The 23,584-nt window shown below is 37.8% G+C and overlaps 1 protein-coding gene across 39 annotated transcripts in view; it reads left to right on the top strand.

Annotated features, from left to right (window-relative positions):
* CLASP2 (cytoplasmic linker associated protein 2) overlaps positions 1-23,584 on the top strand; it is a 170,874-nt gene that overhangs the window by 30,007 nt on the left and 117,283 nt on the right. For 31 of the 39 annotated variants that reach the window (XM_043886914.1, XM_043886912.1, XM_043886905.1 and 28 more), the window contains exon 8: positions 23,118-23,264. In XM_043886914.1, coding sequence (XP_043742849.1) covers positions 23,118-23,264 — 147 coding nt within the window. Of the gene's footprint in view, positions 1-3,529; positions 4,139-22,532; positions 22,730-23,117; positions 23,265-23,584 lie in introns of those variants that run through there. The other 8 variants (XM_043886922.1, XM_043886921.1, XM_043886920.1 and 5 more) reach the window with 2 other exon arrangements.

Below are 23,584 nucleotides of genomic sequence, written 5' to 3'. Positions count from 1 at the left end.
CTTGTATTTTGTGAGGTTATTTTGTTACCTTCAAAAGATAGAAGGTTTTTTGTTTCCTATTCTTTTAGCTCTCATTTCTTTTTCTTTTGATTATCTCTCCATAAACAGGGAGATTTAGGGTTAGTACCTGGCATTTATGTCTTTTGGGGAGAAATCTTCAGGAATCCTTTTGTTTTGGAGATTATAATCTGAATATTGAAAGTATAGTCAAATGTGAACGTTAAAAATCCATAATATATATTTTGGTGTGTAAAAATTGGTCAAGATGATTTTGATGACAGTATTGTACTATCATTGAAAAATAACTGTAACAGCGTTGTTATTAAGAGGCTGAAAGAGGAAAGCCCATTTATCATGTTGGCAGGTCCCAGGGCCCAGGCCTCTCTCGCCTTGTCTTTATTCTCTCTCAGTGATCTAATCCAGCCCAAAGGCTTTACATGGTAACTATTTGCTGATGACGCCTAAATGTGTAGTTCTAGCCTTCATTTATCTCTCTGTGTTCTACATCTCAGAGCCTGTCACCTTGATGTGGCCTTTCCCTTTGGATGCCTGATAGGTATCTCAGGCTTAACAGGTCCAAAAGTTAAAGCCTGTTCTCTTCCTTTCCCTCAAATCTGTTCTTTCCCCAGTTTACCCATTTCAGTCAGTGGCACCACCATCAACTCAAGCTAGAAACTTTCCTGATTAGAATTACTAATAATTAGCATTGATCTCCCATTCTAACTAGTCATTTCTATCTCTGAAATCCTAATATGTGTCAAGTTTGCTTATTTTTTTTTCATATCTCCACTGCTAAAACCCTACTGTAAATCTCCTTTAGCAACCTACTTTAGCAACCTACTTTAGCAACCTACTGCAATAGGTTTCAGTTCTGTGTTTGACCCCTGAAATCTGCTTTCTACCGGAATTGAGCGTGGTCTTCTTAAAATGTAAATGGATTTTGTCCCAAGAGTGAAGAAGACAGTTAAAGTTTCAGCCTAGACAAACCTACGTTCTAGGGAGAGAGAGATCATAAATAAGTAAACACATGGATATCCAGAGTGATTGCAGGTGGTAATGGAAGAAAATACAACTACTCGTTGTCTAATGAATTTACTGAAATTAAATTATTCCTTAAAATCCTTGCTGCTAAGTGAAAAAGCCATTAAATGAATAGTTTCCTAATTTGTCCTAACATTATAGTATATTTCATCCCAACCCAAGATGCCTGAATAATTTTCACAGGTAGAAAAATATGTCAATTGAGCACTGAAAACCAGTTTTTATAACTAGCAAGTTGAAGAAGGAAATGGCAACCCATTCCAGTATTCTTGCCTGCAGAGAATCCCATGGACAGAGGAACCTGGCCGGCTACAGTCCATGGGGTGGCAAAGGGGTCAGACATGACTTAGTGACTAAGCAACAACAGCAAGTAAGATTATACCTAAAATGATGTAATGAAGGTTTATTTGACTCCATTTTTAATTCCTGCACAATTTTTCCCCACGTAATTTTCAATCCTTTGTTGGCTCATCATTACTGTTCACTCAAACTAAAACTTGAAAATAAAGTTACAGACAGGAAAACATTTAGGTCAGAATAAAGGCTCAACATGGAAACTTGTAGAAGTAGTTCATGCACACAACAGAATGAAGAGCTATTAAAGATACCACCTCTTCTCTCTCCCACTTGGTGTACATATGGAAAACAAATTATTGTGAGTTCAGCCAAACCTGGTATTTAATTTAAATTTGTTTCATCTGATGTTCTGTGACTAGAAAATTGTTATGAGAAGTAAAAACTTCTGGTGTGTCTTTGCCTGAAACTATAATAATGAAATACCATACTTCTTATATTGACTTAGGTTGTTTGGGGATGAAAAAGTCATCTTACTAAATGCAAACAAAATCCAACCCAGAGGATTTGTTGTAAAAGTGGTATAAGTGTCTAAGAGCCACTGTAGTTTAAAGTCTGTCGTCCACACAGTCATTAGGTGAAGTAAATAGGGTATGGAGATGTTAACTCAGTGATGCCACATTAGACAGAAGGGTGGGCAAGCCTCTCTGAGCATTGACATATTTGAATTGAGACCTGATAAAGGAGAATGAGCTGGTCATCGGATACATGGTGGTAAAAAATGCTTTGGGCAGAGAAAATGTGGTCGTAAAGGCCGAGAGGTGGAAAAGATCTTCATCTGTATGAAGAAAGGAGTGGAGGAGGCCAGGGCTGACTAGAACCTGGTGTGGCGAGGACTATGTTGGAAGCGAGAGCATCTGTATGAGAGCTAATGGGAAATGTGAGCAGGAACCACGGTGTGACAGGCTTGTAGGCCTTAGGAGGAGTCTTGATAGACTCCTGGGAATACGGAGGATTTTAGGCTGGAGAAGCTTGTGGTAAGTGGTAGTGATGTGACCTCAAACTACCTTATATACGTTTATTGTTTGGGAAGATCATCTATTTTTTTATCTCCTCTTCCATCTACCTCTTTTTCCCTTATCACGTCCTAACGCATAGCCTTGCATCTCCTGCTTTTGGCTCTGATTTCTTTCATGCTTGCCATATCTGTACCCTTCTAAGTTTTGTTTGCACTCTTTGACTTGATTTTCTAGAGCATTAGTTCAGCACACTCAAGAACACAAAGTAAATTCTATTACCAGAGATTTGAATGTATCGTGTAATTTGGGAATAGTGAGAAATGCATGGTGGTTTTTTTTTTTTGTCTTGAGGGTATTTCAAGTCTGACTTTAATTCTCATTATAGAGTAAGTTAGGCAGAATCCTTAAGTGCAGTGGAATTAACTCTGCTATTAGAGGGAAACTGGATTTAAAATTAATCAAATCATGGCTGAAAGAAGGCAACAGCAGCACTGTAGGAAGGAAAAGACTGAAACTTGCAGGCGCCCTGTGATTATGGCTGGGTCTGGTGTCATCATGGAGCTTTCTAGACAGGCTCCTAGGCTCACCGAAATGTAAACACGGACGTGTTGGTGACTGTCACTGCAAGTCTTCTTTTTTTTTTTCACTGAAAAAACTCTGCATAATTCTGATTTGTCAAGTGTGTGTGTAGGACCGAATGCAGTCCTGGCATGTAATCATTGTAAAATATCTCCCAGCTTCTCTGTTTGAAAACAGTTGCTAGGAAAATAATTGTTTTAGAAGATTGGCAATAAAATAAAGCATAGAAACTAGGCTTTGAAATTACCTTGATATTTGGCTATACGAGGCAATAAGGTAACTGGCAGTCTTGTTGATAATGTACCCTTTGGCGAAAAGGAAAGCAACCCTTTCCTTAGGTTGAGTGAAAAACGTGTCTGTCTGTGACCAGGAGCCCCAGGGCCTTCTCGGAGCTTGACCGTGTGCCGATGGCCGTGCAGCGTGGATGGAGGGTGCTCTGGGTCCCCGCAGCTGCGCACTGGCTGGGTCCTGTCTCCACCAGAAGCAAGCTTTGTTCCGTGTGGCCCTGCTGTCCGCACACAGAGCAGCCTTTGATGGGCTGCCTTTGACGTGATTTGTTTACGGCAGCCAGAAATGCTTCCTGCATAATGAGAGCAGTTAATCATGGAAACTGGGCTATTCCTGTTTGTGTGCTTCTAGCAGTCTTCCGTTGTAAATATTAAAAGGTAACGACAAAGGGATGAAAACCTCTAAAAGAGGCACAAATCAGTTAATCCATCAGATCATGTGATTGCTACTGATTACATGGATATCTTTAGGGAAGCAGAAAATGATTGTTGAACACATGCCTTGTGTTTTGATGACTGCATTAAAAGTCCCTCAGTGGGATGGCATTTATTGGCTCCCAGAGCTTTTCTTGCATTAAATTTCAGGCAGGCAGCACAAGGAGAAATACCACAACCTGTGTCTAACCTCTTACATGCAGTTAAAGAAGAATCTTGATCGAGCTCTGCGAGGCTCTGCTGCAGAGCCAGGGCTTTCAGGAAGACCCCAGACTTTTATTTTGAAGTGGAGTAGCAGCTGTTGGCTATTGCGGTGCAGAGCTGCGGCGCGGCCGGGTCACACAGTGCTCCGGGTGTCTGCAGGGTGGCTGCAGGCTGCAGGCCGAGCCCGCGGCGCAGGCACGAGCTGCGTTTGTTTGCTGTGCTGTTTGACCTCTCGGTTTGAGAGAGCTCCCTGGACCATCTGAATGGCTATGGGAGATGGTGAGTAAGATTTATTTTTCTTCTTTTGCTTGTGCTGTACACTTCCTTTTAAAGTGACGGTCATTTGCTGTATAAGAAATGTATTTCTCCCTAAAGAATGAAGGACACTGTGTGTGTGTGTGTGTGTGTGTACACACCGCTTGTATGTTCATATACACACGTGTGTGTGTACTTGTCATTGATATCTTTTTCTACTTGATATGTCTGTATGGAATCTGGCAAATATGACAGTTTACCTTGCATCTTACCAAGCAAACCCTCAGTCTTCGGTGGTGGATATAAAGGGATATTGAAAGAAACATGGAAAATATGCAGAAGCTTTGAAGAGAGAACATGGCCTTTGGAAGAATGACAGATCTGACAGAGTTACCTAGCTTGACAAAATTCCTGTTGTATTTGACAACAAGTAGAATTCTGTGGTGATTAAGTAGATAAAGAGGCAAAATGGCTTGCCATAGACACTGTTTTAATTGATGTGCTTGTTATTTGTCAATATCTCTAGTAAGTAGTTCTCTAGAAAATATTTAGTCCTTTACGAATTCTATATAGGTATAGTTTGATAAAAAAAATTGATTTTGCTGGTGTTTTATTGTGATAAGAATGATTTTTAAAATGTATTTTTATAGTGCTGTCTAGTTTTCCAAAGCACATGAGTGTACTTATTGTCCATTAACTCCTAAGGTACAAATAAATGAAGTGTACAGAGGATTTCGGTATTTCCATTTCACAGATTAGGAAACTAAGGCTTGTTGAGATTATAAGTCCCAGAATCAGGCACAGAACAAACCAGAATCAAATCTAGAGTCTCAAATGCGCCTTTGGTATTGTCCTTTGTAACATTTAGTACCTCAGTTTTTTTTTTTTCTTCATTATTAAACCTTTTGTTAAGATGCTTAGAGGTATATATACTTTATAATCGCATCAACACCAGAGATGTGTACAAAGGGGAATTGAGGTTACTTCAGAAGTGTTTCATGTATTTTTCACTACGTTCTTAAGGAAGGCTGGTTGTATTTGGAAGTTTTTCACAGTTTCAGCCTTCTTTTATGACTGTTTAATGACTTCTGTCTAAAGAATTTATCCCCTTGGGATGCTGAGGAATAGGGTGTAAACTTATATTAAAAAAATCATATTGGTAAACAGTCATTTAAATAATTATATATATTTTAATGGAAATATGATAGTAAATCTGATTTTGCATATTATAGTTTATTTCAAGAATTTATGTAACTTTTATATGTCCTTATAGAAATAAAAACAACAATGTAATTTTAACTTCCAGTTTTTAAGGCAAAAGCCATCAAAATTAATGAATTAAGTTCTCATATACTTAAGGGCATTGCCAAGTTGATTTGATTGTTATTTTTAAACCTTATTTTCTAAGCAGCTCTAAATGTTGCATTTGATTTGGACTGTATCCAGATTTTATTTCTTTCTTAAACATTATAGGTTCAGTAGCTATCAGTGTATATTTACTTACTTTTTCTTTTTTCAATAATACTAAATACATTCAGACCGTTTAGGAATTGTTGATTTTTTTAAAAAATCAAAGTAACAACCTTTTATAAAGCTCAGAGAATAACCTTCTCACATATTCTCTTCTTTAAAATGAAAATGCTTTTATTGGACTTTAGTGATAAAGTAATACATGTTTATTAAAAAATAAAAAATCTAAACAGTAACAGGTCATCTTGGGGTTTATAGTTCTTAAGAGTTTCATATGTACTCCTCTGTGTATTAGTCTCTCTCACATGTAATATACATGCATCATACTAGTATCTTGAGAATACATACAGCACTGGATTATGCTATTCCCTACGTATTTTGTTTTTTATTCTTTAATACGCTAGTATCTTCTCTTTTTCAAAAATCAAATAATGTAAATAGAGAACCACCTCTCAACCACCTCTAAACCCTAAGCCTAGAGATAAGCAGAGAGGAACACTTTTATTAGTATGAAGTTTTTTTTTTCATACCTTTTACTCTGCCTTACATTCATATTAAGTATCAAAATAGTTTTGTTTTGACTTTGTTTACATGAATGGTATCATTCTCAACATATTTTTGCTGTTTACTGTGTCTGCTAAATAGTGCATAGTGGTGGATTTTTCTAAAAATGTCAAAATATGTAACTGTTCTCATTTGTTTGCACTGTTGCATAGTACTCCGTAGTATGGATGTGTGTCATAAATATCTGTGTCTTTGGAAGTTCAGATTGCTTAATCACATATAACTTTTCTAAATGATTCTGAAATGAACACCTTTGTACAAATCATGTGTGTGTGTGTGTATGTGCACATATATTTTTGCACACACATTTTTAAAAACAATCTAGAAGTAGAATTTGTGGATCAAAGTTTTTATTCACTTCAAGTTGTTTTAGTTCTCGCAAATTTCTTCCAAAAAAGGCTTTACAACTTCTCACCAACAGTGCCTTCTATCTTATATTCGTTTCAGTTCTCATGATTGTTAATCTTATAAAAATTTGCATATCAGATAGGTAAAAAATATCTCACCCTTTAAAAAAAAATCTGTCTTCTTTGTGATAACATTGATCATCTTCATATATTTGAATGTTTATATTTTGTTTACTGTGAATTGCTTTGTGGCATCTTTAGGTGACTATTTTTCCCCTGTGCATCTTTTGGGCTTCCCTGGTAGCTCAGCTGGTAAAGAATCTGCCTGTAATGCAGGAGACCCTGGTTTGATTCCTGGATGGGGAACATCCCCTGGAGAAGGGATAGGGTACCCACTCTAGTATTCGTGGGCTTCCCTGGTGGCTCAGCTGGTAAAGAATCTGCCTACAATGCGGGAGACTTGGGTTTGATCCCTGGGTTGGGTGCATGTTTTAGAGATATTTGAGAATAATTTTTTAAATTTTATTTTTTTAATTAATTTTTATTGGAGTAGAGTTGATTTACAATGTTGTGTTTCTGTTGTACAGCAGAGTGAATCAGTTATACATATACTTATATCCACTCTTTTTTAAGATTCTTTTCCCTTATAGGTCATTATAGAGTATTGGGTAGAGTTCCCTGTGCTTCAGCTTTTTGCTTTTGACTTTTTCATTTATAGTTTCTCTTTCTGTGTGCTGGTTATTAGTCTGTTATCTGTTAAAAATGTAACTTTATGGACATATGAAAGATTTTATTAACAGTTTCATTTCTAGGCAAATTCAGATTTGAGAAGCACTGTAATGATTATCAGTTGAAGAGTTGTTGGGAATAGCTTTCAGGTGCCTTTTTGTTTAGTTGTCTTTATCCTCACCCAAGGGTACAAAACAAAGCAGTCAGATGATTGTGAAGTAGCTCTGGGCAGTTAAACCAGATAGAGTTAAAAACCTGTAGGATTATTATGTGGCACTGAGCCTTGAAATCTGCCTCAAAAACTCACAAGAGGAATTTGGCCTTTTGTTGTTATGCTACAGAGTGACTGGAAAGAAATAAGGTTTTGTTGCAAATAGATTGTTTCTAAACTTTAAACAATTCAAAACAGTCTATTCTTCCAAACATGAATCTTTTAAAAAAGACAAATAAGTGATGATATAACCTTGGCTTTCCCTTAGCCTTTTGGGACCATTCTAATCTGACATGTAACTACTGGTTTGGGGGATCGATAACAATAGCAAGAAATTAATGCTGAATAGATTTCTCTCCTCCCAAACCCTTGACTGTTCTATGTGATACACTCTGAATCAATAATTTAAGTCACTGAAAGAAGTAGCCCTTTAACTTACTGGCCAAAAGGGCAAACTTTTCTTCTAGAAGCAGTAAGGGGAAAAAAAGTCTATGAGAAGAGGAAGTAAATTAGAAGGGAGAAAAAAAAATGGGCATTCAACAGCAATAAAGGCAGGAAAGTAGTAGTTACTAAGATTGAAAATCTTGAAACAGACCCATTTGCCCACCTGGGTGCAAAGTGTTGGACATCAGTAGCAACATATCTGCAAACATGATGTTGCTCATGAACCTGAATCTTCATGAAAAGGTTTACATGTTTTCTTTGTTCATGTAGAATGTATAGTTGATGTTCTTGACAGCTGTTGTAACCAACCTGTAACTGTGGTGAAATTTTAACTAACTAAAATGATGACATTTTAAAGGTTTTAAATAATCCTATGAGCCTCATTTATTGTTTAGTTTGATAATTATGGTTATTATGAAGTATGTTGTTATTTAATTTTATTAATACCAAATAGTGATTTAAATTGTGTTTGTCCTTTTACTTCACTGAATTCCTGAAGGTCTAGAATTTTTAAAATTCATTTATTTTTAATTGAAGGATAATTGTTTTACAGTATTGCATTGATTTCTGCCAAATATCAACATGAATCAGCCGTAGGTTTACCCACGTTCCCTCCCATTTGAGCATCCCACCTGTCTCCCTCCCCATCCCCTCTAGGTTCTCATGGAGTCCCGGACTCACACAGCAAATTCCCATTGGCTGTCTGTTTTACATATGGTGATGTATGTTCCGTGGTACTCTCCCCATACCCCCCACCTTCTCCTCCTTCCCCCGGCTGAACCGTGTCCGTAAGTCTGTTCTCAGTGTCTGTGTCTCCATCGCCGCTTGCGAGTAGGTTCTTGATCTTTCTGGATTCCGTATATATGCCTTAGTATATGATAATCGTTTTTCGCTTTCTGACTTACTTCACTCTGTATAATAGGCTCTAGGTTCACCCACCTTATTAGTACTGTCTCATATGTGTTCCTTTTTATGGCTGAGTCCATTGTATATATGTAGCACAGCTTCTTTATCCATTCATCTGTCAGTGGACATCCAGGTTGCTTCCATGTCCTAGGTATTGCAAATAGAACTGCAACGAACATTGGGTTACATGTGTCTTTTGCAGTTTTGATTTCCTCAGAATTAGTGGAATTGCTGGGTCATAGTCCTGGCTTTGTTCCTAGTTTTTTAAGGAATCTCCACAGTGACTGTATCAACGTGCATTCCCACCAACAGTGCAAGAGGGTTCCCTTTTCTCTGCAACCTCTCCAGCATTTATTGTTTGTAGATTTTTTGATGAGCAGCCATTCTGACCAGTGTGGGGTGATAATCTCACTGTAGTTTTGATTTGCAGTTCTCTGATAATGAGTGGTGTTAAGCATCTTTTCCTGTGTTTATTAGCCGTCTGTATGTCTTCTTTGGAGAAATGTCAGTCTAGGTCTTTTGCCTATTTTTTGATTGGGTTGTTTTTCTGGTGTTGACTTGTATGAGCTGCTCATATGTTTTTGAAATTAATCCTTTGTGAGTTGTTTCATTTGCTGTTATTTTTTCCCATTCTGAGGGTTGGTTGTCTTTTCACCTTTATGTATGAATAGTTTAGAGTTTCATTTGCTGTGCAAAAGCTTTTAAGTTTAGTTAGGTCCTATTTGTTAATTTTTGTTTTTATTTATTTTTAATTGAAGGATAATTGTTTTACAGTATTGTGTTGGTTTCTACCAAATATCAATATGAATCAGCCATAGGTTTACCGATGTTCCCTTCCATTTACTCTAGGGGGTGGGTCATAGAGGATTTCGCTGTGATTTATGTCATAGAGTGTTCTGCCTATGTTTTCCTCTAGGAGTTTTATAGTTTCTGGTTTTATATTTAGGTCTTTAATACATTTTGAGTTTATCTTTGTGCACTGTGTTAGGAAGTGTTCTAATTTCATTCTTTTACATATAGCTGTCCTGTTTTCACAACAACACTTATTGAAGAGACTATCTTTGCCCCAATGTATATTCTTGCCTCCTTTGTCAAAAAATAGTGTCCATAGGTGTGTGGGTTTATCTCTAGGCTTTCTGTCTGGTTCCTTTGGTCTATATTTCTGTTTTTGTGCTAGTAGAAAGTCTTGAATTTTTAAAGATCCCTTTGATGAAGAGGGTAAGAGTCTTCAAGTATCTTTTAACTAGTTATTTAATAGAGCTTCTCTGGTGGTTTAGATGATAAAGAATCTGCCTGCAATGCAGGAGACCTGGGTTCAATTCCTGGTTGGGAAGATCCCCTGGAGAAAGGAATGGCAACCCACTCCAATATTCTTGCCTGGAGAATCCCATGGACAGAGGAGTCTGGTGGGCTGTAGTCCACGGGGTCCCAAAGAGTTGGACGTGACTGAGTGACTAACTCTAGTGAGTTAATATCTACCTAGAAATTTTAAGAGACTACCAAGTTTCTTGGCTTCTCTTAAACTTTGTATGGAACAGACTTTATTTTTAATAACTAAGAGTTAACCATTTAAGATTAACTGTGCTGTTGAACATGGTATCTTCCTGTGAATATTGAAATCTGGTGTTTATTTTGAAGCACTTTGATTTTCAATTTCTAATCATTTAACTAAAATTTATTTTAGTTTAAGTTGAAAGCATTCTTTATTGTTCCTATTGGATTATTTTACTTATTTTTAAAAAAATTTTATTGGAGTATGATTATTTTACTTCGGTAAGCTTCTGGTTTTCTTTAGCCCTAGGAAGTCGTCTTATTTTGTTTAGGTATTTTTTTAATAATAATAAGTTTCTCCCCTTGATTAGTTTTAGTCTCACTTTATGGAATTGCTTACAGTCAGATATTGAACCTCCTAGATTGATTCACTGTGTCTTTTATGTTCTGTCTTAAGTTTTGTGTTTTTTTTTTTCCTTTTATTCTCTGTTCTGGGAGATTTCCTTGACTTTCTCATCTAGTTCTTCTATTAAATTTTAATTTTGGCAAACAGAAGTTTAAATGGTCCAAAAAACTGATTTTTTGTTTTCTGGTGGTTCCATTTTTACAGAATGCACTTGCATACCTGTATGCAAAATGTTGAACTCCCTGAGTTGAGGGTGGGATGAGCTTAATGATGGAATCCTTCCATGGGTTTCCAGTTGTTCTTGCTAATCAGCCCTGTACTTAATAGCTTAGAAGTTGTTGCTTCTCTGTCATTCTGCAGGGTACATCAGTTCTCTCTGCTGTTTCATAGAATTCTGAGTTGCAGCTTTTCTGTGATACTGTTCTTCAAAAGCCTTCCATCCTTTTTATTTGCATCTCATAGGAAATTGTTACTATCTATCGGTGCTGATTTCACATACTCTCTGCTCTGCTTCATTTTCTTTGCTCTTATGATGTTGCCTGTCATTTTATTGGGGTTTCATTGTAGGGTCTTGAGCAAGAGAGTAAAATGATTCAAATTACCACAATTGTTTTAAGGAAAAATTTCAAACATACTCAGAAATAGAGAATATATTATAACAAACCTCCCTCACCAGCCATTACCCAGCTTCAAGAAATTATCAGTACATATCTGATCTTTATTCATCTGTATCCCTAACTATCTGCTCCAGCCTTATTCTCCTGCTGGACTTGGATGTGTTTGTTTGCACACACACTCCTTCATATATGTAAAATAAAGTAAACATCTTTTTATAAAACAATTATAAGACTATTTCCACATCTAAAATAATTAACCCACAGCATCAAATACTCAGTTTTCACATTTCTGTGATTGTTCCATACATACCTTTTGACGGTTTGAGTTCAGTTCAGTTACTCAATCGTGTCCGATTCTTTGCAACCCCATGGACTGCAGCGTGCCAGGCTTCCCTGTCCATCACCAACTCCTGGAGCTTACTCAAACTCATGTCCATCCAGTCGGTGATGCCATCCAACCATCTCATCTGTTATCCCCTTCTCCTCCTGCCTTCAGTCTTTCCCGGCATCAGGGTCTTTTCCATTGAGTCAGTTCTTCACATCAGGTGGCCAAAGTATTGGAGCTTCAGTTTCAGCATCAGTCCTTCCAGTGAATATTCAGGACTCATTTCCTTTAGGATTGACTGGTTTGATCTCCTTGCAGTCCAAGGAACTCTCAAGAGTCGTCTCCAACACCACAGTTCAAAAACATCAATTCTTTGGCGCTCAGCTTTCTTTACAGTCCAACTCTTACATCCATACATGACTACTGGAAAAACTATAGCTTTGACTAGTCAGACGTTTGTTGGCAAAGTAATGTCTCTGCTTTTTAACATGCTGTCTAGGTTGATCACAGCTTTTTTTCCAAGGAGGAGGCGTCTTTTAATTTCATGGCTGCAGTTGCCATCTGCAGTGATTTTGGAACCCCCAAAGATCAAGTCTCTCACTGTTTCCATTGTTTCGCTGTCTGTTTGCCATGAAGTGATGGGACTGGATGCCATGATTTTAGTTTTCTGAATGTTGAGTTTTAAACCAACCTTTTCACTCTCCTCTTTCACTTTCATCAAGAGGCTCTTTAGTTCTTCGCTTTCTGCCATAAGGGTGGTGTCATCTGCATATCTGAGGTTATTGATATTTCTTCCAGAAATTTTGATTCCAGCTTGTGCTTCATCCAGTCCAGCCTGGCATTTCTCATGATGTACTCTGCATATAAGTTAAATAAGCAGAGAGAGACAGTAGACAGCCTTGGCTACTTCTTTCCCACTCTGGAACCAGTCTGTTGTTCCATGTCCAGTTCTAACTATTGCTTCTTGACCTGCATACAGATTTCTCAGGAGGCAGGTCAGGTGATCTGGTTTTCCCATCTCTTGAAAAATTTTCCACAGTTTGTTGTGAGCCACACAGTTGGAGGCTTTGGCGTAGTCAATAAAGCAGAGGTAGATGTTTTTCTGGAACTCTCTTGCTTTTTCAATGATCCAGCAGATGTTGGCAATTTGATCTCTGGTTCCTCTGCCTTTTCCAAATCCAGCTTGAACATCTGGAAGTTCATGGTTCACACACTGTTAAAGCCTGGGTTGGAGAACTTTGAGCATTACTTTACTACCATGTGAGATGAGTGCAATTGTGTGGTAGTTTGAGCATTCTTTGGCATTGCCTTTCTTTGGGATTGGAATGAAAACTGACCTTTTTCAGTCCTGTGGCCACTGCTGAGTTTTCCAAATTTGCTGGCATATTGAGTGCAGCACTTCCACAGCATCATCTTTTAGGATTTGAAATAGCTCAACTGGAATTCCATCACCCTGACTAGCTTTGTTCGTAGTGATGCTTCCTAAGGCCCACTTGACTTCACATTCCAGGATGTCTGGCTCTAGGCGAGTGATCACACCACCGTGGTTATCTGGGTCATGAAGATCTTTTTATATAGTTCTTTGTATTCTTGCCACCTCTTCTTGATATTCTCTGCTTCTGTTAGGTCCATAGCATTTCTGTCCTTTATCGTGCATGAAATGTTCCCTTGGTATCTCTGATTTTCTTCAAGAGACCTCTCGTCTTTCTCTTTCTCTTGTTTTCCTCTATTTCTTTGCGTTGATCACTGAGGAAGACTTTCATATCTCTCTTTGCTATTCTTTGGAACTCTGCATTCAAATGGGTATATCTTTCCTTTTCTCCTTTACCTTTTGCTTCTCTTCCTTTCTCAGGTATTTGTAAGGCCTCCTCAGACAACCATGTTGCCTTTTTATATTTCTTTTTCTTAGGGAGGGTCTTGATCACTGCCTCCTGTACAATGTCACAAACTTTTCCCCGTAGTTCTTCAGATAATCTGAAGGTTTGAATTAGGATTCAAACAAGGTTCACCATTGCAGTTATTAATAGATCTCTTAATCCTCCATTCATATCTTTTTCTTTTTCTCCTCTTGCCATTTATTTGTTGAAGAAAAAACATTTGAGAGTTGCCAGTATATACAGAAGATGTTTAAAACTATTGAGAACGGATGAAACTACTCATGAAGTGTATTATCTGGAGAAGAGGATATTCACCATTTAGTTGCTGACTGGAGAAAGATACTGAGCTACAGAGACTTGTGAGGTCAGAGGGAAGTCAAGGAGAGTACCTTGTTGTAACAGTTGAGAGGAGAGTGGACAACCAAAATGTTTTGGATTATTGTTTCCTAATCTCAGTTGCTAATTTAGCTATGATCGTTGTCATAACTGGTATGCAAGAGTGTAAAACAGTTTAGCAATCCAAAGTCCTTTTACTCATTGTTTTAATTAGAATAAGGAAGGATATAACTTCAAGTGAAAAGAGGAACTTTGGTGTAAGAAACTACTTAATTTGAAACAGTGTATTTTGCACATGAAAATCCGTGATGTGGGTTCCTAACTGAACCGGTTGGTTTACTGAAGAAAATCCACACCCAGTTAATTCCTTTTTTTTGAGAAATGATATAACGGTTTGGCTCGCTCTTTTGTTTGCCATGTAAAATGGAGAAATTTTTAATCATATTTTATATGGATTCAGAAGCAGAAATTTCAGATTTTGGAATATATATACCCATAAAATTGAAGTAGAATGTTTAAATAGCCATATAAAATATATGACTTTCATTGGAAGGAGAAAGGGAAGGGACTTATGGTAATATGAATTTACTATTTCTTATCAGAAACCTTGTAGACCAGTTGTGTTTTGGAATTCAGAATACATCAGAGTATAGAAAAATTAATATGGTCATACACCATGCATCTTTATATAACAACTCTAGCTTGGTCTGAGACTGTCCCTTGTAATCAAGTACATTAATATTTTTTGCAGTCAAATGTATGCAAATTCACAGTGAGTAAAATAAAGACAATAAATAGTCTCGTCAAATCGCATCATATTTTGCTATAAACTGAGTTCAAATCAGTTCACATTTTGCCACCAAAAGAATTTAAAAAGACAAAACAAGCTGAAACTGGATTTCCAGAGCTTTTTGGCTTTCAGGAATGCAGATACAGGATTGTGGGCCTGTAATATCTCAGTCTGCAAACAGAGGGCTGTTTGCAAATGTTGAGTGCAGGAAACAAAAGGTAAAGCCTTATCGTACTTGGGCTTCTTTTTTCCCTACTCCTCAATTTCTGCCTGGCCCTCCCCTTGTCCTTTTTCTTATCCCCTTCCTCCTCTTTTCTCCGCCTCCATTTCCTTATCCTCTGCTTCCCTCTCTTTCTTCTCCTTCCCTGTTATTTCTCCCCCTCCTCCCTTCTGTCACCACCTCTTCTTCCCAGTCTCCTCTTCCATCTTCATCTCATCACCTACTCTTATCACCTTTCTCCTTTTCCATCATGCGTGTTACCACTGCAGCCTACTCACTTTATTAGTTTCTGTCTCCTAGTTCTTTTTAATATATTCATCCTTTTCAGTTTATGACCAAACCGTAGTGTTGTCATTTTGAAACACTGACGTGAGACAGAACTGTCAGCATAATCATGATTTATAGGTTGCTTTTTGTATTTGATTCTTTTATTGTTTATTCAGTAAATATTAAAGTACCTACTATGTATATCCTAGGCGATTTTTTTTTCTGATTTTTCTTTTAGTTCACTAATGATCCCTTGAGCTGTGTCTAGTCTACTATTATGCCTGCCTACTGAATTTAAATTTCAATTATTGCATTTTTATTTTTAGAAGTTCTGTTTGGTTTTTTTTTTTTTCCTTCAGTCTGTGTCCACTTTGTAAAATATTTTTCTGTCCCCTGAAGTTATTTTCAAGCTTGTTTAGTAAAAACTTCCAAATATAGATACTTCATAGTCTATGCTTAACAGTTCTCAGATTTGAATTTGGAATGCTAGGTAGGATCTTGATAATTCTGGGATCCATTCCTGCTGTCTATTTCTTTCTGTTTATTCTTTCTCATGGTGTCTTGTTTCCTGTCATGCCAAGTGACCTTTGGAAATTTATTTGTGCAAATAATATGAGGCCAGAGACTTTAAAAAATTTTTTTATCTATTTTTAATTGGAGACTAATTGCTTTACAATGTTGTGTTGGTTTCTGCCATACATCAGCATGAAAGAGCCATTGGTATAAATTTGTGGGCCAGAGACTTTCCTCCAGGAAAATTATGCATTTGCTTTGGCTGTTGCTTGGGAGTACTGCTAGTGTGAGCCTGCTGAGTTTAAGGGCCTTGAGTGTCTCAACTGTCCAAGCAGCTGACCTTAATGAAGTCCTCCTGATTTTTTCTCTATTGCTCTCTTTTGAGAAAAGTTTGAAAAGAATAAAAGACTATGAGAGGGTAAGGGTTTATTTTTGGTTCACTTTAACCTTGCAAGTGTGGTCATTTGGTACACCAGTTTTTGGTGGAAAAAGTCTGTTAATATTTTATATCTTAATGTGAGTCTTAAATTCTGCTTCCTTTGCCCTGTAGACCTTCAAAAGTATAAGTTTTGTCTTTGTATTTCTTACTCTTTGTCAGGTTATTAAGAAGAGTTTTTAATTTAATTTTTATTTTTGTTTTTTTATTTTTTTATTATTTTTTTGGGGGGGGCCCGCCGCCGCCGCCGCCATGCTGCCCGGCCAGCGCGCGCACAGCGGGCGGGGGCGGGGCTAATTTAATTTTTAAATAAGTGTTTGTTTTTATTTGTTTTGTTTTTGGTTGTGTTGGTGCTTAGTGTGGCATACGGGATCTTTCCTAGCAGCTCGAGGACTCTCTAATTGTGGTGCCTGGGCTCAGTAGTTGTGACCCAAGGGCTTAGTTGCCCTGAGGCACATGAGATCTTAATTCCCCGACCACGGATTGAACCCACGTCCCCTGCATTGGAAAGTGGTTCTTAACCACGGGGCCATCAGAGAAGTCCCAAGAAAACTTTTTTAAATGTGCATTTTATCCAGTGTCTATGGTTGTTTGCCTTTAGTGTTTCATTTTAAATAACCTAGTAACACTCAGATGACCATTATATCTACTATTGTGGGCAGGAATCCCTTAGAAGAAATGGAGTAGCCCTCATAGTCAACAAAAGAGTCTGAAATGAAGTACTTGGGTGCAATCTCAAAAACAGCAGAATGATATCTATTCGTTTCCAAGGCAAACCATTCAGTATCACAGTAATCCAAGTCTATGCCCCAACCAGTAATGCTAAAGAAGCTTAAGTTGAATGGTTCTATGAAGACCTACAAGACCTTCTAGAACTAACACCCAAAAAAGATGTCCTTTTCGTTATAGGGGACTGGAATGGAAAGGTAGGAACTCAAGAGATACCTGGAGTAACAGGCAAATTTGGCCTTGAAGTGCAAAATGAAGTAGGGCAGAGGCTAACAGAGTTTTGTCAAGAGAATGCACAGGTCATAGCAAACATCCTCTTCCAACAACACAAGAGACGACCCTACACATGGACATCACCAGATGGTCAGTACTAAAATCAGATTGATTATATTCTCTGCCGCTGAAGATGGAGAAGCTCTATACAGTCAGCAAAAACAAGACATGGAGCTGACTGTGGCTCAGATCATGAACTCCTTATTGCCAAATTCAGACTTAAATTGAAGAAAGTAGGGAAAACCACTAGACCATTCAGGTATGACCTAAATCACATCCCTTATGATTATACAGTGGAAGTGACAAATACATTCAAGGGATTAGATCTGATAGAGTGCCTGAAAAACTATTGGGCAGAGGTTCATGACATCCTACAGGAGGCACTGATTGAAACCACCCCCAAGAAGAAGAAATACAAAAAGGCAAAAGGGTTTTCTGAGGAGGTCTTAAAAATAGCTGTGAAAAGAAGAGAAGCAAGAGGCAAAGGAGAAAAGGAAAGATATACGCATTTGAATGCAGAGTTCCAAAGAATAGCAAGGAGAGATAAAGTCTTCGTCAGTGATCCATGCAAAAATATAGAGGAAAACAATAGAATGTGAAAGACTAGAGATCTCTTCAAGAAAATGAGAGATACCAACGGAACATTTCATGCAAAGATGGGCACAGTAATCCAAGTCTAGGCTTCTAGGCCCCAACCAGTAATGCTGAAGAAGCTGAAGCTGAATGGATAGAAATGGTATGGACCTAACAGAAGCAGAAATATTAAGAAGACGTGGCAAGAATACACAGAAGAAATATACAAAAAAGATCTTCATGGTCCAGATAAGCACGATGTGTGATCACTCACCTAGAACCAGACATCCTGGAGAGAAATGAAAGCCTTCCTCAGTGATCAGTGCAAAGAAATAGAGGAAAATAATAGAATGGGAAAGACGAGAGATCTCTTCAAGAAAATGAGAGATACCAAGGGAACATTTCATGCAAAGATGGGCACAATAAAGGACAGAAATGCTATGGACCTAACAGAAGCAGAGAATATCAAGAAGAGGTGGCAAGAATACAAAGAAGAACTATATAAAAAGATCTTCATGACCCAGATAACCACGGTGGTGTGATCACTCGCCTAGAGCCAGACATCCTGGAATGTGAAGTCAAGTGGGCCTTAGGAAGCATCACTACGAACAAAGCTAGTCAGGGTGATGGAATTCCAATTGAGCTATTTCAAATCCTAAAAGATGATGCTGTGGAAGTGCTGCACTCAATATGCCAGCAAATTTGGAAAACTCAGCAGTGGCCACAGGACTGAAAAAGGTCAGTTTTCATTCCAATCCCAAAGAAAGGCAATGCCAAAGAATGTTCAAACTACTGCACAATTGCACTCATCTCACACGCTAGCAAAGTAATGCTCAGAATTTTCCAAGCCAGGCTTTAACAGTGTGTGAACCAAGAATTTCCAGATGTTCCAGCTGGATTTAGAAAAGCCAGAGGAACCAGAGATCAAATTGCCAACATCCATGGGATCATCGAAAAAGCAAGAGAGTTCCATCTATTTCTGCTTTATTGACTACGCCAAAGCCTTCGACTGTGTGGATCACAACAAACTGGAAGATTATTCAAGAGATGGGAATACCAGATCACCTGACCTGCCTCCTGAGAAATCTGTATGCAGGTCAAGAAGCAAGAGTTAGAACTGGACATGGAACAACAGACTGGTTCCAAATTGGGAAAGGAGTACGTCAGGGCTATCTATTGTCACCCTGCTTATTTAGCTTATATGCAGAGTACATCATGCAAAATGCTGTGCTGCATGAAGCACAAGCTGGAATCAAGATTGCTGGGAGAAATATCAATAACCTCAAATACACAGATGACACCACCCTTATGGCATAAATTGAAGAAGAACTAAAGAGCCTCTTGATGAAAATGAAAGAGGAGAGTGAAACAGCTGGCTTAAAACTCAACTTCATGGAGAAGGAAATGGCAACCCACTCCAGTAGTCTTGCCTGGAAAATCCCATGGACGGAGGAACCTGGTAAGCTACAGTCCATGGGGGTCGCAAAGAGTTGGACGCGACTGAGCGACTTCACACACACACACAAAACTCTCAGAAAACTAAAATCATGGCATCCAGTAACATCACTTCATGTCAAACAGACAGCAAAACAATGGAAACAGTGAGAGACTTGATCTTTGGGGGCTCCAAAATCACTGCAGATGGTGACTGCAGCCGTGAAATTAAAAGACACTTACTCCTTGGAAGGAAAGTTATGACCAACCTAGATAGCATGTTAGAAAGCAGAGACATTGCTTTGCCAACAAAGGTCCATCTAGTCAAGGCTATGGGTTTTCCGGTGGTCATGTATAGATGTGAGAGTTGGACTATAAAGAAAGCTGAGTGCCGAAGAATTGATGCTTTTGAACTGTGGTGTTGTAGAAAACTCTTGAGAGTCCCTTGGACTGCAATGAGATCCAACCAGTCCATCCTAAAGAAAATCAGTCCTGGGTGTTCACTGGAAGGACTGATGTTGAAGCTGAAACTCCAATACTTTGGCCCCCTGATGTGAAGAGCTGACTCACTGGAAAAGACTCTGATGCTGGGAAAGATTGAAGGCGGGAGGAGAAGGGGACGACAGAGGAGGAGATGGTTGGATGGCAATACTGATTCAGTGGACTTGAGTTTGGGTTGTGAAGATCTTTTTTGTATGGTTCTTCTGTGTATTCTTGCCACCTCTTCTGAATATCTTCTGCTTCTGTTAGGTCCATACCATTTCTGTCCTTATTGAGCCCGTCTTTGCATGAAATGTTCCCTTGTTATCTCTAGTTTTCTTGAAGGGAAAATGTATATGAGTGCATAAAAATATAGGGTTCTGATTTTTTACCCCATTGGGTTGGGCTCCTTCATCATTATTAAAAAGTCTCTAGTAATTGCTTGTTCAAACTGCTTTGTTTGAAATTAGTATAGCTACATGAACCTTTTGGTTAGTGTTTATCATGGTCTGTTTCTTCATTTTACTTTTAACTTTTTTGTGACCCTTTTATGTAAAATATATCCCTCATTTAAGCAACCTGTTTTTAAATACAGATTCAGTCTTGGTTTTTTACTTGGAGTATTTAGTTCATTTACTTTTAAAGTGGTTACTGATATATTTGATTTTATTTTTCCCTCTTTTTCTTTTATTTCTATTTTCATCCTCTTGTTTTATCTTTTGTCGTTTGCTGTTTTTTCAGTTAATCAGGTCTTTCTTGTTATTTTTTTTCTTCGGTTTGTTTTTTTATGTATGTGTTTACTCTTATTTCAGTGTTTACCCTCAAGCAGGGGTGGGAAACTGTTGCTTGCAGGCCAAATCCAGTCATCCTCCTGTTTTTATATGTAAAATGTTATTGAAACACAGCCATACTCATTTGCTTACATATCATGTTATCTCATTGCTTTAACACTATAGTGGCATAATTGAATAGTTGCACAGAGAGACTACATATATGTAAGGTTTGCAAAGCCTATAATATTTCCTAAATGGCTGTTTAGAAAAAGTTCGCTTGTTTCTACCATAGTGGTGTGGTTCTTAAACTTGATCTTGAATCAGAATCACCAGGAGGGTTTTGTTAATCCAGAATTTCTGATTCACTAGGTTTGAGTTGGGGCCTCATAATTTGCATTTCTAACAAATTGCCCAATGATGGTCAGCTGCTCACCTGGGACAACATTTTGAGTTCCACTGCCTTAGAGGTTACAATCTTTGTAACCTATTGCAAAGTTACGTCTTTGACCTACTGCAACCTACAATAAATCACTGTGTTTACTACTTCCACATTAATACTGAAAGCTTTAGAACCCTTTAAGCTTGCTTACCTCTTAGCACTATTTTATAACAATCTTAAGCAACAGCTCAAATGTCTGCAACAGTAGAATGGATATTAATAACTCATGGCACATTTCATGCACTAAAAAACTTGAAGCAATGAAAATTTGTCTTCCAAACATTTTATTGAGTGAAAAGAACCTAGGTACTAGAATATCTATTATTTGATTCCTTTTGTATAAAAGTTCAAAAATGGGCAAAACTGACTAGACCAGTTAGCTCTGGCAGAAAATAGCGACTTTAGGGCAATTCACTGAGGGTGCTTACAGAATATTGGTAATGATCTCCTGGTCTGGAGACTGGTTACACTAGCATATTCATTTTGCGAAAATTAATTGAGTTGTATGCTTCAATTTACATACTTTTCTCTGCCTTGTTTTGATAAAAAGGGGAAAATTAATTTCCTAATAGTTTTAGAATGTTAAGAGTTAATTACTTTTAAGTGGTAGAAGTATTTACTCATTTCAGTTCTTGTGTGTGTGTGTAGGAGCAGAGAGCCCTGTTTCCATGGGAACTCCTGGCTGCTCACTGTTTTAGTACCTCTCGCTCTGTAGATTTGTGTATATATTCTGTCCCTCTTAGCTGCATTTATAAAGAATAGGGTGGTGGTCAAAAAAGAAAAGGTTTATTTGAGATTATATTAATGTTTTTTAACAAATCAGTCTCCATAAATTTAATTGATCCAAACTGGCTCCCAGTAGCATATTGCTAAAATATGTATATATTTTTTAACTAAAATATACGTTTTTCCTACAAGTTGTACTGTTTAAGAAAAACACTTGCTGAAATGTAATGTGGTTTGTATTAGGGTAACTATTTGATTCTTTTTTTCCAGTAAATAAAACCGTCTTTAACAGTTGTCTGGTATTTTTTTTAAATACATTTAGTAGTTGAACTTGCAGTGATTTGTAGGGATGATTCTGTTTTACCTGATTTGGGTGTTTGGGTAGGTAAGGGATGCAGACTGAAAGGAAGAGCTTCTGGCATATTGATCTGAAGCCTGTGGTAAAGCTGCTTCTCTGCCTCACCCATCTTGTTTGTCGTGGTTGGTTTGTGCAGGGTCCTAGAGAAAACCGTCTTCTCAGACGAGTGAAATGCATGCATCTTGTGATTTGGAGGGCGGATTGGGGGTGGGAGGGATCATTTTATACGAGGAGGTTATACTAGTGTAGTTATTCCTAAATAGTCTAAAAGGAGCTTTGTAGAATATTTTTGAATCGTTGATGAGAACAAATTGTTCAGTTTGGTTTCTGTGGCCTAAAGAAACAGCAAATTCTAAGATTGCAGAGTTAATTATGCACAGTAACGAGCACTGTGATACTCCGTGCTTTACTGATGCAATAATAAGCACTCCAGCAGAACAAACATTGCAGAAAAGGTTATTTTCTCTTTGTATAAATTTGCATGTGGATTAAAGAGAAGGCAACATATTTAGGTTTATAAACCTTTAGTATTGAACACCCTTGAAATTTTTGTTATAGACTTAAGGATTGCAGCTCCGTGGAGAATTTTTTTAAATACATGGAGAATTTTTACCTTTCATCTGGCAGTAGCTGCCATAAGATGATGTCACCTTGTAGCTGATTGGCTGTTACAGCACCTAGGGCAGGGAAGAGAAAGAAAAATGCCGGCACAAACCTCAGTGGTGGTTCTGTGGTTGTTGCTGTCTATTTTTGATAGAATCTTTGATTAGTATCAAATCTATTGTATTTGGCCATGTGAACTATCCAGAGCATCCTAGGGTGAGGGAAATTAAGAGCTTTCAGAGGAATGAGGCGACTGATTTGCAAACGGATCTGTGATTGTAAGTTGCAGAATCTGGGTATAAGAAATAAGGCAGGGTGTGCTGGAAGATGCACTATGGGAGGAGCTGGCAGAAAATGCTTGTATGAGTAGCAGAGAAATGAAAAATGCTTCTTACTACTCTCAGCATTAATGTGTTTGGTTTTAGGTTTTGACTTAATATATCTAGGTAAGAACTAAGATAATATTGTAAACTGATTTTAAATTATACTGGGTTATTTTATATAGTGTTAGTATATAAATGCTTATTCAAAGGAGCTTTATTTTGTATTATCTATCTTAGAAAGTAATGACTTTATACATATCTTTTTTGATTTTTGAGTCTTATAAGAGGAAAATTGAGCAAAACTTGGTTCTCTTAAAATACATTTTTTTACCACTTTGTGCAGATAAAAGCTTTGATGATGAAGAATCAGTGGATGGAAATAGGCCATCATCAGCTGCTTCGGCCTTCAAGGTTCCTGCACCTAAAACATCCGGAAATCCTGTCAACAGTGCAAGGAAGCCTGGTTCAGCAGGTGGCCCTAAGGTTGGAGGTAATGTAAATCCATTTCAAATCTGATGTGCATGCCTCATGCCCTTGATACGGCCACACATACTTAGAACTTCAGAGAAATATGTTTATTCATGACTGCAGCAAGATTGCAGAGCTAGAGAATCTGTTGCAGCACTCAGAAGAATGTGCTGCCTTTCCGAAAACATTTAAAATATCGTATATTGATATTCCCGGTCAGAATATATGTGAATTTGTGTTTTCTTGAGACTATTTATTTTTCAGATGCCATTAAAAGACATTTAAGGGAGTGTTAGGGGTTTGGGTCTTTTTGTCTTCAAGGAGAAAGTAGGTTTTTCAGAA

This window comes from Cervus elaphus, chromosome 24 (genome assembly GCF_910594005.1).
Source record: "Cervus elaphus chromosome 24, mCerEla1.1, whole genome shotgun sequence".
NCBI classification, from domain to species: Eukaryota; Metazoa; Chordata; class Mammalia; order Artiodactyla; family Cervidae; genus Cervus; species Cervus elaphus.
This window is presented reverse-complemented; position numbering and strand designations above follow the sequence as displayed.